The sequence below is a fragment of the Adiantum capillus-veneris genome, chromosome 15 (genome assembly GCF_014529385.1).
Source record: "Adiantum capillus-veneris isolate H3 chromosome 15, ASM1452938v2, whole genome shotgun sequence".
In the NCBI taxonomy this organism is placed as follows: domain Eukaryota; kingdom Viridiplantae; phylum Streptophyta; class Polypodiopsida; order Polypodiales; family Pteridaceae; genus Adiantum; species Adiantum capillus-veneris.
This window is the reverse complement of record NC_140945.1, coordinates 119698611-119715278: the sequence shown is the minus strand read 5'-3', so window position 1 is coordinate 119715278 and position 16668 is coordinate 119698611. Positions and strand designations below refer to the sequence as shown.

At 45.2% G+C, this 16668-nt stretch overlaps 1 protein-coding gene across 7 annotated transcripts in view; it reads right to left on the bottom strand.

Moving 5' to 3' along the window:
* Positions 1 to 1114: 1114 nt before the first annotated feature.
* LOC147441377 (bZIP transcription factor TGA10-like) overlaps positions 1115 to 16668 on the bottom strand; it is a 29255-nt gene continuing 13701 nt past the window's right edge. For 5 of the 7 annotated variants that reach the window (XM_086483035.1, XM_086483034.1, XM_086483037.1 and 2 more), the window contains one exon: positions 1115 to 1751. In XM_086483035.1, the coding sequence (XP_086339161.1) occupies positions 1473 to 1751 (279 nt within the window). In that variant the 3' untranslated portion in view covers positions 1115 to 1472. The remainder of the gene's footprint in view (positions 1752 to 16668) is intronic. The other 2 variants (XM_086483032.1, XM_086483036.1) reach the window with 2 other exon arrangements.

Here is a 16668-nt window from a genome sequence, read left to right as displayed (position 1 = left end):
AAACATCTGTCCTTTTTGTTAAACTTGTGTAAATGAGATTAAACTTTCATTGTTTTGATGGGTTTTGTTTACTATATTATGAGATGGACAAACACATGTCGACACACCCAACGTTCGATTTCGACCTAGAAGATAGATGGGCTCAAAAGGACTCTATGTGTCCACCACCTCAACAAAGCTGTATAGTAAAAAGTTTAGAATAGATCCCTATCCAACCCTCTAAAAGATGCTCAATCTCTTTGTGTTATATTACGTTGCTTGATCCTATACTCGATTACATCTTATTTGTGTGAATTGTACATGGTTTCAAAAACCACACACTACAAGAGTTTTAAAGAAAAACTTTGTTGAAAAAACAAAGCCCAAATTATGGATAGAAGTGCAAAAAAAATCTTGATAGGTTGCTACCTCTAGGCGCCCATTACAAAAACAACTAATTATTTATTCTTGATTGTATGAATCTGTATGGTTTCAAATATCACACGACATTGAAGTCTCAAAGAACGTTGCAAAACCCAAATGTGGATATAAATCTTGACAGGTAAATACTTTTCAAGACACTTGTCTCATTACAGAACTAGTGTTCATTGATTGAAGCTACTGATATGGAACGTAACAAGCAGGAAGCATCACTAAACAAGCTTACACCCACGCACCTGCCTTCGCATAAAAATAGAGAAACAAAGACAAAATCTTGGGTGACAACCAAGATTATAACTATGTGATACAAGCACCAACACGGATTGTTAACCACAGAGTTGAACATCTCACCATATTGTGTGTAGGCTATACTACATAGGCAGACCTAAACCTCAATAGTTCAACATGGATACACTTGAAAGCAATAATGAAAAACTTAAGAGCCCAGGTCTTACACGGTCTCAGTTTTATACCAATTAAATGCTGAGGGACCAGACAAACTTACTTGGGGGTGTATGTCCAAAATTAAATTGGATTGAGATGATGCATTAGCAGCAAGAATCACTAGATTTAAGGAAGAATTTATACTAAAAAAAGGCATCTACAATGCCTGCAACAACAAAAAGGACACAGTAAACTAAGAAAAGACAACATGAAAGCAACAATGGACAGAGGAAATTTGCACACGGCGAGATTAGCACTAGAAGAGATTTATATGCAACATCATAGTATGAAGCAGGCGTACAGTACCCTTGGCATGGGTAAAGCTTTGTCAAAAGAAACTGCATACATATCTAGACTACAGGTGTAAGTTTTTAAAAAAAACAGACCCTTGAAAAGCACACAATTTGGAAGAAAAGCCATCATCCAACTGAAGTCCTCTTCAGGGAGCATCCAGAACTCCTTCAGTGTAGCTACATTTCTTCAAGGCTACCAAACCTGTACCTGCGGTTTATTCCCCTCCAAGAAAATTGAGTTTATTATCTACGCTTTTCAACAATTTGGTAAACAAAACTGGGTTTACCATTTTCTCCTCCTTCTCACGACCAGATTCATCCTCCAGGGTTCCACACATTGCTGCTCAAATATCTGAGGGCCAGCAGAAGCTCGTATGCAGCTATAATGCAAGAGGCAGCTTGCACTGGACTAAGAAGTTCAAAGAGAACTCTCAAAGTATGTAGACGCAGGTTATCTGCTTTTTCAAGAAGAGACTGTAGCTCCTTAAGCTTGGCATCTATCAGCATCTGAAACTCCACAATGTCGGTCATTTCGAGTTCGCATGTTTCTCCAAGTCTCAATGCAGCAACAGTATTTTGCTCAACCAAAAGCATCTGCATAAAAGGGACTTTTTGTCGAGCTACAAACAGAGGTGTGGCACAATAACGCACCAGCAGAAGCTTTCTAACTTGCAACAACTCGACCATCATATGCTCATTCATGGTAGAAAGGGAACGAGCGAGCGAGCGTGCATGTGTATTTTGAAATGAAATGTTCATTTACCTCTGCAAAAGGCTTAAAAGACCTATGAGGTAGGCCAAACAAATAGATAAGTAGAGCCAGCTAGTAGCATATCTTCCAAAGCCTGATCCAAGTAGGTTGTCACTAAAGGTACCATCACATGAACTCTCTCATGAACTGTTGCATCATGGCATCTGTTACTCTGTGAAGAATGTCATAGGAGGCCTCGACACCCTCGTTCCTCTAGCAAATAGCATCAACGGTATACTTATCATCATGGCTGCTTGATGCCGCTCAAAATCTGAGCTCAATGCCCCGATGGTAAAAAAGCTGTTGATGCGATTTGCAAGAGGAACGAGGGTGTCAAGATCTACCAATGTCAGTAGCTCTATTCAAGAGAGTCCCATGTCTTGCACACTAACATATCATGTGGTCTACTGATGGGAGTTGCTCTGTAAGGAATCTATGACCTGTCTCTGAACGGACCTTCTACTAGAGCCTGCCGAGCTTTGTAATAATTTGACTTCAGCACCCTCCCTTTCTAGGAATGGTCTTCACTAGGCAGCAAGCCGGGCAGTAGCAGCGGAAACCTCTCAGCAACAACAGGTTAATCTAGCAATGACAGTCTGCAACTATGAAGAAGAAGACACTTCAACATTAAAGCAAAGCCAGTCCCATTACAGTCCGGCTCATGACCATGCAATTCACATTTCAACATTGTAGAGAAGTATTGAGCCTGCCCGGAAGAGCTTGAAGCAACAACTAATGCATCACCATCCAGCCCAGAAATTCCAAAGTTTATCATTCTCTTGAGGATTTTTTATTGTGCTCCCAAAGTAAACACACATTAAAAACGTGACAGTAGCCCCCTTCACCTTAAGATTGTAAAAGAACAAGCGTGCAATTGATCAGAGGATTTTAATAGGAAATACTGTTTATTAATCATAACATGTCCACAGCAAAGAAATTGGCCCTCCCATTGTAGTTACCGGCGGATACAGCATTTTTGTGATGGCACCATTGTGTAGCAAACAGCGAGAAAATTTATACTTCCGAAAAATGTCACGTGTAGCTACTTCCAACGAGTTGGTCGGAACTGTAAAACTTGAATCGTCTTTAAAAAGTGAACAATTCAATCAAACAAAAGAGTGAAGGGAGATGGAGAAGCGGTGGAGCAAAATGCTCCCCCACAAAAGAGTTAGTGGATTTCAACCACCAATGTCAGTCCCCCCTGGCTTGATATTTGTTTATTGATTGAGTACACTGAGCAGCAAGAAGCTCAAGTCCCCTTTAGTATGTGTCCTCAGCTTTAATGCACCAAAGGTAAAATCTGTGAGTCAAGTGCCTACTCTATGGCCCTTACATAGACTCTAGCCTCAAAAACCTAGAATAAAAGCAATTATGTAACCTCTTCAGGTGAGTGCTTTGTAAGAGTGTGCGTGTGCGGGAGAGAGAGAGAGAGAGAGAGAGATGGTGAAGAGGGGGCAATCAGCCCCCCATGACTACCATGAGAAGAAGACCCAATACACAATAACCAGATGATGGAAGTGGGTACCCCCCTACCCCCATAAATAGGTGCCCAAGGGGAGATAGGGCAATGCCAGATAAAATCCCCCACGACCCAGCAAGAAAAGAGATATATGAGGGCGCCCGGACAAGGTGGGCGCCCGGACAGTGCAGAGAAAATGCATATGTAAAGGGGTGGGAAGCCCGGAGGCACGCTAGTACATGCATGCCCTAGACCTATGAAACAGCAGAGTGGTGTAAGTCTAACACCCCCTTGTCACGTGACACATCCAACCCTATGTGTCCGTGGACAAGCTACAGCACGACAAGGGTTCAGTCAGTCCAGTCAGTCTAGATTAGCAAGTGTTCTGGCACTTTAGTGAGTCTGTTCGTAGAACGTGCATGTCCAGACACTTAGATTAGATGCATATCCTCTAGTTGCACACAGCATGATCATCAGCATTCCCATTAGAATCCATCAGGGGAATTTTCCAGTGCATTTAACCTATTTTCCCTATTTTTGACATTTTTCACTTATTATTTTTAAGTGACTTTTGTTGGAAAGTAGGTAGGGCAAATTTGCTACGTTTGTATATATAGAAACCTAGCGCTAGCACTTTCTGGCAGAAGAGGTAGTAGGAGCACACGCTCAACAGGCAACTTCTCAGCAGAACCCCCAAGAGGCCTAGCGTTTTTGCTCCACAGCATCAACCTAGCGTTTTGGACCAGATCAGCCAACGTGTTTTATTCTTGCAGATTCCTGGCGATAGCAAGAAGCAGAAGCCCCAGCGTTAGCAGTTTCTATAGCAGTTAGCAGATTTCCACCGCAAAAGATCATTTTCAGCCCTTGCGTTTTTGCATCTGCAAGACACTTCAACGTTTTTGCATATCTTCGCGACGGAACCCCCACAAGCATCAGCGTTTTCAGTTTTCAGCAGTCAGTACCCGCAGTAGAACCCCTGAACCTCGCAGATCTCACCTTCCCGCAATAGATCCTCGCCGCACGGTCAATTTCCACAAGGTTTACAGTTTCAGCCCGGAAAACGCAGATTTCAGCATCTGCGTTTTCAACGCTCGTCGTCGCATCGTTCCCATCGACATCGACATCGACATCGACATAGAGTCAAAATTCAGCAGATAAAGATTTGTAGATTTCAGCCATTAGCATTTTCAGATTTCAGCCCGTCTCGTCGTCGTCGACATCGTCGGCAAGTCCAAGCATTGTAGAGATTTGTGCAATCATAAGTAGACCACTCTCGCCACAGAGAGTGGGGCCTTTGGAGGAGGGTTTTACAACGTCTCTGGTGTCGTATTCTCTTCTCTATCTGTCACCAACCAGTGGCAATTCCATTTTTGTTTATTTTCTCTTTCTTTGGGGAATTTCGTTTGTTTTACCTTTTGGAAACACCCCTATGGAAATCTAACTGCCCTGCATTGCATAGCCAGTGTGGAACTGTTCAGAGAGAGTCCAGGCTTGAGGGCTAAAGAGCACTAAGGTTGGACAAGGACTATGGTTAGCCAAAGTGGGGTCATTGGCCAGCCAAAGCGGAATCCTTTGCTACATAGGCTACATTTCAGTTCTAGGTGTGGCTGGAGTGTACAAAGAGGGTCAGATGACCTAGAAGAATGTAATGGCAGAAACTCCTAAATTTTAGGGACTGCTATTTTTGGACGGCAAAATGTCTTCGCGTCATTACATGCAGTTTGACATGGGGATCATTTTGTTACTCTGTGGCCAAGTCAACAGAGGCTGCAAGTGAGATATTTTTAGACCCGAGGGTCTAAAGCGGGAAAATGCACAAATGAGTGACACTCGGTACTCTGAGGCCAGTTTACTACTTAAAGAGAAGGCAAAAACGTGATTTTCAGCTACGAGCTCGTTTTTGAGTGCTGTTACAGGTGAGAGAGCTTCAATGGAGTGCTGGCTTTCCCTCTTATGTACAGTGCGGTGCTAGGAGTAATGCCCTGCACGCTACGCACTGCCCTCTCTCTCCCCTATGGCAGTATGTTATGCCCCTCTAGTGGGCTTTTCAATTGACCAATGTACAGTTGTGTGGGTTCATGCACGATTGCCGAGGCAAGAGCCTCTTGCACAGGTACTGGATTAGCTAGCGGCTAATCCCCCGCAGGTATAGGTGAATTCGGAGAGGTTTCACGTGCGAAATCCCGTCCGATTCAAAGGGCAAGTAGCCCTACAGGTGCGGGAGCTCGAGGACTTGCTATGGATGCGACCGGCACGCGAACCCGAGCCCGAAACAGTGAATTACAGCCTGCTGTGTATTTTTGCAGGTTTAGGGTTTCGGCCCTAAACGGACCCTAATACCCCCAGGAGGTTCGGGGACACGAGGGGACCGCTGTACAGGTGATCTGGCGCATTTTCAGGGCAGAAAACAGAGAATTCAGCGTGCTGCAGATTCTTGCCAGGTTTTGCAAAGTGTCCGTAAAAGTCATCTAATGCGTGGGGATACTGACTGTGAAGGGTCCTAGTACAGTTATGCTGTCGAAATTGGGCCAGAACATAAGAAATTTAGCCTAGATTGTGCGGGGCAACTTGTAGGGAACCACAGCTTTTATTCCCTCTTTTAAAGAATAAAGAAATACCGAAAGGGGCGCCTATTTAGGGGCCAATCTGGTGTCTGACTCGCATACAGATGCATTCTAGCATCTGTATCCCATTCCCCTCTCTTGTGTCATTATAGCACAGGTAGAATAGACGACTAATAATGGGTGAAAGCTAAATCAAGGTTTGAAGTAAAGGCTACCGTCCTTTTTGAAGTTAACAGACCGGTTACATGGTTCCATCGACGGGATTAAATCACTTTTTCCTCAAAAAGTGAGCCTTGGTCAATTTGGGTTAAAGACAGAGAGTTTGGGATGACCTTGAAAACACAGAGAGTTTGAAAGTAGATCGAGTGGATTTACAGGTGAGAAAGGCTACGAGAGTCTTTCTTTGGATACAGGTGAGAAAGGCTACAAGTCTTTCTTTGGATTTACAGGTGAGAAAGGCTGCGAGAGTCTTTCTTTGGATACAGGTGAGAAAGGCTACGAGTCTTTCTTTGGATACATGATGGATGGCAACAAGGAAGAGGGTTTCTCTTCAGAGGATAGACAGCCTATTCCAACTGCACATGAAATTGGCGAGAGTTCAGGCCAAGCAGAGAAAGCTTTGCAGGTTGTTACTGTTGTGACCATGTTCAAGCAATTGATGGAGAATCCAAGATTTATGGAGTTCATACAATCTTCATCAATAGCACATCAAGTTCAAGGCAGTTTTGGCATGCCAGGAACAATGTTTAGGGGTATGCAAGGCATGGTGCCCAACCCCATGTATGCAAACATTGGTTTGCACCCAAGATTTCAAGGCACACAAGGTCAGTTTGGGGTGTCACAAGGCAACTTGGGTATGGCTGGTTTTTCAATCCCATCAGTGAATATGACACCTGGACATCAACATGTTACTGGCCAGGGAGTACAGATGGCTCCCACAGGTGTACCCATTATGCAAACTGTCTCTTTTGACAATTTGGAGTCAATGGATAAGCTAAAGCCATACAAAGAAGATGATCAGTGAGTCCATGGACACATTCAATGGCTTTGATGAGAGGACAAAGGTTTGTCCTCTCATCAATGGCTTTGATGAGAGGACAAAGGTTTTCTCTTTCCTCGAACAGTTTGACAAAGCATTTGTTGGAAGGAGCATTTAAAGTCAGGAAAGCTGTCACTTTTCTGGAAAAAAAAAAAATGCAAGTCAGTGGTGGAATACACTGTTGTTACAAGGACAGACTCCTTCCACTTGGAATGATTTCATACAGGTACCGAATTAGCTAAAGGCTAATTCAAAACAGATACAGGATGATTTAACAAGATTTCTTGCGAGAAATCGTGTGTAAATCAAAGGACAAGTAGTCCTACTGATGCAGAAGATCAAAGGCTACGAATTGGTGCGATTGGCACACAAAACAGAGCCCGAAAGAAGAAAATACAGCTTGCTGTATTTTTCTGCAGATTTAGGGTTTTGACCCTATTTTATGCCTTTTTGTCCCAAGAGCTTCGGGGAAGCTAGAGGACAGTAATACAAGTGATCTGGAGTATTTTAGGAGCTAAAAACAGAGAATTCAGCGTGCTGAATTTCCAGGACAGGTTTGCAAAGTGCTCTATTATGCGTGGATAATCACTTGGATATGTGGATTTTTGGTTGTGAAGGTTTCTACTACAATTATGTTGCCAAAATTGGGTCAAAAAGAGAATTCTCAGCCCAATAAAAGTGACAGCATAAGGGTAGATCACAGGTTAATCTCCAAAGATCAAGATGAAGAGCAGAGAAAGATTGTTTTCGATGCTCAGTATGCAAATCAGTGATATTGCATAAAGGTTGAAATTGCCTGAGAGTTGGAAGATTCACGATGCGTTTCACGCGAGTCTTCTCAGACCCTGTGTGGGTGATGTGCCAGAAGATATGTCAGCTGAAGATCAGCCGGAAGTCGAGGAACTTGAGGAGATCTTGGTTCGGGAACAGATTTTGGCACATAAAGAAAGAAAAGAAAAGGCAAGGTTGCAAGGTGCTGTTTGGTAAAGTTCAAAAGCTATACACCTCTGGATGTCAAGTGGATGGAAAAAAGTGTACTTGCAGAGTCACTCAAAGTATGGGAACTTAAAACCTTGGTTTACAACCTACCTTGACCCCTTGAGATTCAGAGCTACATGGATTGTCAGTGTGACAATGGCTTCTGAAAGAAATGATGTACATGTTACTTAGACTCAGCTCAAATGAAGTGCATGTTATATGAATGTTAGAGCTGTACACATTGTCAGTTTGACAATTGCTCTTATGGAATGTCCAAAAGTTTGTTTAGTGCTATAGAAGTGAGTATTTCTTGTCAATTTGTCAAGGGTACAGCAATTATTTCTATTGAAGAGTACATGTGTAACTGCATTCTTAAACTGTCGGTTTGGGTATGCTCGAAAGGTTACTGGATCCAACGTGTACTAAAAGACAGTGGCAAAATGTGACGCTTCCATTTTGTCATTGGAAAGTTATGGACTCAAAGCAATGGCAGAGTGTGACGCTTCCACTATGTCATTGGGACAGGGTTCACACGCAGGCAATACATGTGTCAACGAGGTGTTGACTGTGAGCATCTATGTGTCGTACATGTGTCGACACGGTGTCCGAACACCCGAGTGCTGACTGTAAGTATGTACGACATAGGTGCAAACGAGGACGTTTGAGATTTTAAGAGGGGGGTATGTCACCAACCAGTGGCAATTCCATTTTTGTTTGTTTTCTCTTTCTTTGGGGAATTTCATTTGTTTTACCTTTTGGAAACACCCCTATGGAAATCTAACTGCCCTGCATTGCATAAACAGTGTGAAACTGTTTAGAGAGAGTCCAGGCTTGAGGACTAAAGAGCACTAAGGTTGGACAAGGACTAAGGTTAGCCAAAGTGGGATCATTGGCCAGCCAAAGCGGAATCCTTTGCTACATAGGCTACATTTCAGTTATGGGTGTGGCTGGAGTGTACAAAGAGGGTCAGATGACCTAGAAGAATGTAATGGCAAAAACTCCTAAATTTTAGGGACTGCTATTTTTGGACGGCAAAATGTCTTCGCGTCATTACGTGCAGTTTGACATGGGGATCATTTTGTTACTTTGTGGCCAAGTCAACAGAGGCTGTAGGTGAGATATTTTTAGACCCGAGGGTCTAAAGCGGGAAAATGCACAAATGAGTGACACTCGGCACTCTGAGGCCAGTTTACTACTTAAAGAGAAGGCAAAAACGTGATTTTCAGCTGTGAGCTCGTTTTTGAGTGCTGTCACAGGCAGGAGAGCTTCAATGGCGTGTTGGCTTTCCCTCTTATGTACAGTGCGGTGCTAGGAGTGATGCCCTACACGCTACGCACTGCCATCTCTCTCCCCTATGGCAATATGTTATGCCCCTCTAGTGGGCTTTTCAATTGACCAATGTACAGTTGTGTGGGTTCATGCGCGATTGCCGAGGCAAGAGCCTCTTGCATAGGTACTGGATTAGCTAGCGGCTAATCCCCCGCAGGTACAGGTGAATTCGGAGAGGTTTCACGTGCAAAATCTCGTCCGATTCAAAGGGCAAGTAGCCCTACAGGTGCGGGAGCTCGAGGACTTGCTACGGATGCGACCGGCACGCGAAACGGAGCCGGAAACAGTGAATTACAGCCTGCTGTGTATTTTTGCAGGTTTAGGGTTTCAGCCCTAAACGGACCCTAATACCCCCAGGAGGTTCGGGGACGCGAGGGGACCGTTGTACAGGTGATCTGGCGCATTTTCAGGGCAGAAAACAGAGAATTCAGCGTGCTGCAGATTCTTGCCAGGTTTTGCAAAGTGTCCGTATGCGTCGGGAAAGTCATCTAATGCGTGGGGATACTGGTCCTAGTACAGTTATGCTGCCGAAATCGGGCCAGAACACAAGAAATTCAGCCCAGATTGTGCAGGGCAGCTTGTAGGGAACCACAGCTTTTATTCCCTCTATTAAAGAATAAAGAAATACCGAAAGGGGCGCCTATTTAGGGGCCAATCTGGTGTCTGACTCGCATACAGATGCATTCTAGCACCTGTATCCCATTCCCCTCTCTTGTGTCATTATAGCACAGGTAGAATAGACGACTAATAATGGGTGAAAGCTAAATCAAGGTTTGAAGTAAAGTCTACCGCCCTTTTTGAAGTTAACAGGCCGGTTACACTATCTCTCAGTCTCATGCACCTTCATTCACAGTGTCCATTCACTTTGTTTGTGTCCATTGCACTCTCTCACTAAAGGAACGGAAGGCTCTCCCTTCCGTAAGTAAAAGGAACCTTGAGCACAGTTCGGAGCACTCATCTTGAGCAAAGTTCAAACATTCATTCTGCTGCACCTTATATTGGTATCAGAGCTTTGCCAGTGTTTTGTATCACTCAAGGAAAGAACCACAAGAATATCACAAGAATTTTTTTTGCTTGTTGAGGTCGCACGAACCCAAGTTCACTTGGGCGTGTTGATTCCTAATCGTGTTTTTGAAGAGTGACAGGAATCACAGGAAAGAAGGGCTTGTCCAGCCTCCCCTTGTGCCTCTTTTCACTCATTGAGAGCGGACCGTGCACTTAGCAGCCAGCCAATCGACGTGAGGTGGGAAAAAGAAACCTTGGTGTGAGCGCAAGGCCGCCAAGGGGTGCGCCCGCGGAAAAGAGCAAAACTCGGGTGAAGAGAAGATCCTTCTCTAACACAGATTGCAAGCGAAAGAAGAACCTCAAGACCCGCAAGAACCTCAAGAACTCAAGACCCGCAAGAACCCAAGTTTCTCGTGAACTTAAGAACTCAAGACCACAAGAACCCGCAAGAACCCACGACTTCAGTGGATGGTCATCACGCGAAGTGGAATGGATACTTCGCTTGGAGGTGATGAGCATGAGAGAGGCGAAGAAGAGTTTTCCCCACCAGGAGGTTTTTCCGACCCTCCCCCTTCCCCATCTACGCCAAGGATTGCACTAACTCCTATGGAGGCTTTCGACAAGAGGATGATGGACAGGAAGTTAGAAAGCGAAGAAAGAATAGCAGCCATAGAGCGCAAATACCAACAAAGAATGACAGCCATAACGCGTGAGAGCGAGCAAGCACGCTTGGAAGCCAAAGAAAGACAAGCCAAATTTGATCGCAAGAACAACGAAAGACAAGCAGAATATGACCGCGAGAACAAAGCAAGACAAGAGAAGAGCGATCAACACATGAAAGAGTTGTGGGGACTTTTTTCTCAAGTACAGGTGCACTTTGCACAGAATCAGGAAAAGGAGACTCTCTCAGTCTCTACTTCTTCAAAGCAAGACACACATGATTTTGCATGATGATTTCAATGACAATGATTTGCATGATGATTTGAATGATAATGATGAGCATGATGATTTGGATGACAATGACAAGCATGATGATTTGCATGATCAAGATGTGATTTCTCACAAACATGATGATTTGCATGAAGATGACGTGATTGTTCACAAGGATGATGAGTTAGTTGATGCTTTTTCTAGCGAAGCTAACCTCGTTGCAGATTCAATCAATCACGAAGGATCGATCTTGGCTCTCGAGCATAGGTCCAAAGCACCCCTTCAAGAAGAACCGATCTTGGCTCTCAAGCCTAGGTCCAAAGAACCCATACAGGAAGTACTATTGTTCGAATGATTTGTCAGCACGCATTGTACAAGTCTTTCATTCGTGATCGTTTCTTGTATTTTAGTCAGCGCCTTTATGTGATCCCTATGACATATTGTACGTTGAGCACGTTTCACTCATGAATGAGCACGGATGTATGCGGATTTTTCATGAAAAGCTGAAAAGTATGCATTCAAGGAAGTCACATTCCATGTCTCTTCCTTGGCACGACACAGTTATAGAATGAGCACATGAAAGTATGCGCACCAAGCATGGGCATTTCTGTTGTGAATTGCCACAGTCCATTGCTTTAGATCCGAAGAGAAAGATTCGATTTCATTGTTTGCGTGTGTGTGGTGAACGGTTTCGCACTCCGTCTCTTTGTTCATCTACATTGCATGCACCGTCTTTTAAAAGACGAGATTTTTTCCAGTCACTTTACATGGAACAGGTATGTTCATGGTTTTGTGTTGGAAATGGTTTCACGAATTTTCAGCCATGGAGATTCTTGAAGAAGAAAGAAGATGAATCTGGACAAAGTTGAAGCATCGAAGGAGCCACAAGAGACTTTGTGTCGATTTCGGCGCGGCCCAAAGAAGGAAGTGTTGCAGACCTTTATGAAGTTCAAGTACCGCACGACCCACACATCAGAGTGGGCCGGTAAAGAGTCCCTTCCAGGATTCCGGATGCTATTGGCGATCTCCCTCGACGCCATACAGTTCGGTACCAATACCTCACTTTGAAAAAGAGGAGATGTCACGTGACACATCCAACCCTATGTATCCGTGGACAAGCTACAGCACGACAAGGGTTCAATCAATCCAGTCGGTCTAGATTAGCAAGTGTTCTGGCACTTTTGTGAGTCTGTTCGCAGACCGTGCATGCCCAGTCACTTAGATTAGATGCATATCCTCTAGTTGCACACAACATGATCATCAGAATCCATCAGTAGGTAGGGTAATCCAAGATGAGGGGAAAGCCAGACTTAATAGTCTACGATGTGAAGGGCCTCTGAGAAGAGGTGTGGTCAGACCAAGCTCTCTGAACCGTAATCATCATGTAGAGGTAGGGAAGCCAGACTGAGCAGTATGCACTGTGAATATCGTCTGAGAAGAGGAAAGGACAGACCAATCTGTCTGCGCCGTCTTGCCTGTATCTCCTCCCTTCAATCCTCCGGTGTTAACCAAAACATAATCCACGCCAACAACGCCACTAAACCACATCTCGGTGTGGCTCTCAATGTAAATGAGCTGGGAGTGGCCTACTGCCAAGGTCAAGCGATAAGTCTGTCGTAAGGTTACTGAGGGTGAGTGTAAGCAACTCTGAAGGTAGCAATCCAAATGATCAGGAGTGTAGAAGAGCAACTACACTACCATCCAAGCCAAGCTCCGGTTGACTCCGAGTGTAGTCGCGGGATGCCTGATCTCCCGCAACCCGCGCGTATCTCGCGGGTAAACTCTCCAAGAGAGTCCAAAGCACTGAAGTCCCACTTCAGTCTGTAGATCCAAGCAATGAACATGTCCAAGGAGAGATCCAAGATCCTCTCCCCGAGTCCATGTAGATGCTCCTGTGTTAGCAAGTGATCTGACGTGTCCAGGTCAAGTGGTAAGTGTCTGTCCACCCAAGATGGTGGTGTCTTCTCTGGGAATGTCATGATCCGACGGCCATATCTCGTGTGTACTCTAATGAGTGCATAGGTGTGTCCATAGCAAACCGCAAGTCACCACTCCCTCAAGAGTGTGCAACCACCGAATGATGGCTGGAATGAATGGATCTCCCAAGAATCGTACGCTCGTAGATGATCAAGCCGATGTTGAAACTACCGTGTACGGCAGCAGTCACTGAAAGACCGCACGAACCACCATCGGATGGTGTCCCGACAAGAGGTAGCTTCATCCTCTATGAAAAACGCAAGCCAAGAGGCTGCTGTCCACGCAAAAACGCAACTGCGAGGTGATGAAAACGCTGTTGTCCAGCAATTTTCAGCGAGCTCCTACACGGCATGGTCCGAAGCGGTGCAGAGGGTGTAGGGAGGGTCTATCTCCGTGTGCACGGGCTCTGATACGCTGAAAACAGAGCAAACAGCAGTGGATGCTGGCTGAAATCTGTAGCAGATGTAGAGGAATTTCGACGGCGAGGCACCAGATGCCGAGCTGTGTAGGAATAGCAAGTCCAATGGGCAAGGCCCAGCACTGTCCCCTATGCTGAAAAAACACTGCTTCATCAGCCCCAAAAACGCAGGTGCTGCTGTCCAAAAAAAAACGCAGATCTGCTGTGCATCTGTAACAGACTTGGACACTCTAAGTCAAGAATCAATCGCGACAGTACCAAATAACCACTTCAAAACAATTCACAGATCACAATAGATTTGCAATGGCCCGGCGGAGTTCCGTGCCTAGAGATATTGGCCCCAAAGACTGGCGCCCCTTTCGGTATTTCTTTTTGTATTAATCAGTTCAAAGTACAAGAGAGTGGCTCGGGTTTCACTCTCAGACTCTGCGTCCAGATGCTCTCAGAAGTGAGGCCCTCACCACCAATTTAAAGGTTACAAGGGATGCATGTCACCAGGAGGTGTATTTTTCCTGTTGCCTTTCGTAAATAAGTACTATATATTTTTATTTATTTTATTTTTACTTGTTTTCCCCGAAACCCTTGAAAAGGTGCAAGTGGACATTGCATTGCCAGTGTGAAACGGCTACAGCCGAATAGGTTTCTCACAGCGAGAGTCTAGGTCGGTCAGTCTGGGACTAGTCGGGCCAGTTAGCACTGAATTCTGATGAGTATGGAAGCCTGTGTGTGCCAAATGAAGTCTGGGCAACTCGAAAAGTCACTTATAACTTTATAAGTCAGTGGGAACTAGAGAATTAACTCAAAAGGGGCAAACTGGACACATGGCGGCTCCAGGCAGTTTTGCCACTTCCAGCATGAAGAGGGGGCACCCAATTTGAGAGAGGAGGCTGATTTGACTCATAAGTGAGCTACAGTGTGTGTGTGAGTAGTGGGTGCAGGTCTACAACTTTAATGGAAAGCTTGCCTTCTCCTCTATCTCATGTAGCGCGATGATTTGCTCTCGTGCATCTCTCTCTCCCCTTTGGCACATATGGTAATGCCCCACTAGTTGGGCTACTCAGATGAACATGTACAGTTATGGGGGTTTATGCGCGTTTGCCAAGGCAAGAGCCTTCTAAACAGGAACCGGATTAGCTAATTGCTAATCCCCCACAGGTATGAACAGTTCCATCGCGAAAGATTGCGAGTTTGGAGAGTTTTCTCGCGTGAAAACTCGTCCAATTCACAGGGGAACTGTCCCATTGTGTGCGGGAGCCCTTGGGACACGCGTAGGCGTGTTCGCTCCGCTAAAAACGATCCGAAACAGCAAATTACAGCCTGCTGTGTTTTTCTGCAGGTTTAGGGTTTCGCACCTAAACTGCAAGGGAACACCGAGGAAGCCTCGTGAGAGCCTTGGGATGCGTGTACAGGCTTTTGGGCAACCGGCAGTGAAAAACAGGAAATTACAGCCCGCTGAAATTCTGTGACAGCTCACCAAAAAGCTTCCAGATAGCGAGGGAACCCGTCCTAGACAGGTGCTTTTGACCTACAGGGGTTTTTGCGCCGTTATGCTGCCAAAATCAAGTCGAAAACCTGCGTTTTCAGCCCTCGCCAGGTTTGGACAGCTTTGTGAAAGCTTGTGCGAAGTGGTCAGATCGTCTACCTTAATTTGAATAAAGAAATACCGAAAGGGGCGCCAGTCTTTGGGGCCTACAGGGTGTCGGTCTCGTGTGCGCAGTGACATTCTAGTCGCTGGACGCAACTGTGTTCTCTTCCCTTCTCAGTGCTCTGTGTAAAGTTAACAGGTAATTGAAATAGTACCGCCTCTACATATGGTTCCATCGACGGGATAGTCACTTTTTCTTCAAAAAGTGCAGCGTGGATTGTTGTGGGTGAAAGCAACACAGAGCTTGTCGTTATGGCAGAGAAGAGAGACCAAGTACCTGAAGAGGGATCTTCCTCACATGGCACGGAGAAAGTTCCTTCAACTCTTCAAGAAGAGGACAGGTTGTTTAGAACTCAACTGCGTTGCTGCATGGACATGTTTCAGCAGTTGGCTAACAACCCAAGGATCCAGGAGTTCTTACAGGCTCCGACACAGGGTTTTAGCCTCCTACACAGGGCATGACTGAGCCATTGCAGGAAAAGGAGATTTCCAATGCGCAGAGGACTCATGATGCTCGAGGGAAAGCCCATGTGGTTGAGCAACTAGCGGTGTCCAATGATCCAAAGCAGCTTGCTTTAGCTGGACAAGAACCGTTTGTGAATGGTCAAGGGAGTAATGAACACACTATGCGTCAGACCCTTCCATTACCTAATACTTATCCTGGTTATTTTGGAGGTGGTTCAGTGTTTCAAGCTATGGCTGGACCTTCCACAGGTTATATGCCAGGGAATGTGTTCGGGACAATGCAAACAGGCATGGGTAACCCTATGTACGCGAACATGGATGTCCAACCACGTTTCCACGGTGCCTACGGCCAGTTTCGAGTGCCTGGAACACAATTTGGTATGGCTGGTTTTTCGCAGCCATACGTACCAAATGCAGATATGACAGGTAAAACAGTTGATGCGAGTGCTGGAATGAACACTCATGGAGCACCACTGTTACAGGCACCTATTTATGATAATGTGGCTCCTTTGAATCAGCTTAAGGATTACAAGGAAGGTGGGCAGGGAGTGAAGTTTGAAACTTTCAGAGGAACTGAGGATCAATTGAAGGCTTTGACCTTCATCCAGCAGTTCGATGCAGCTTATGCTAGAGGAAACTTCACCGAATCTTTAAAGATACGCAAGGGTGCCACCTTCTTGAAAGGGAATGCGCTTCAATGGTGGACCGCATTGTTGAACCAGGGTCAAGCCCCAACAACGTGGGTCCAATTCAAACAGCTTTTTGCGCCTGCATGGTTGACGAACACTTTTGAAGTGGATGTGATGACAGAATGGCACGAGTTGAATGCTAAACACTGTGCGAACTTGGAAGAGTACAATAAAAAGTTTTGGGCCGCGCTGTTGCCAGTCACCTCTTACAGGTTTGTGCCATTGTCAGAACAGATTGACAAGTACTGTTGCGGATTGCCCA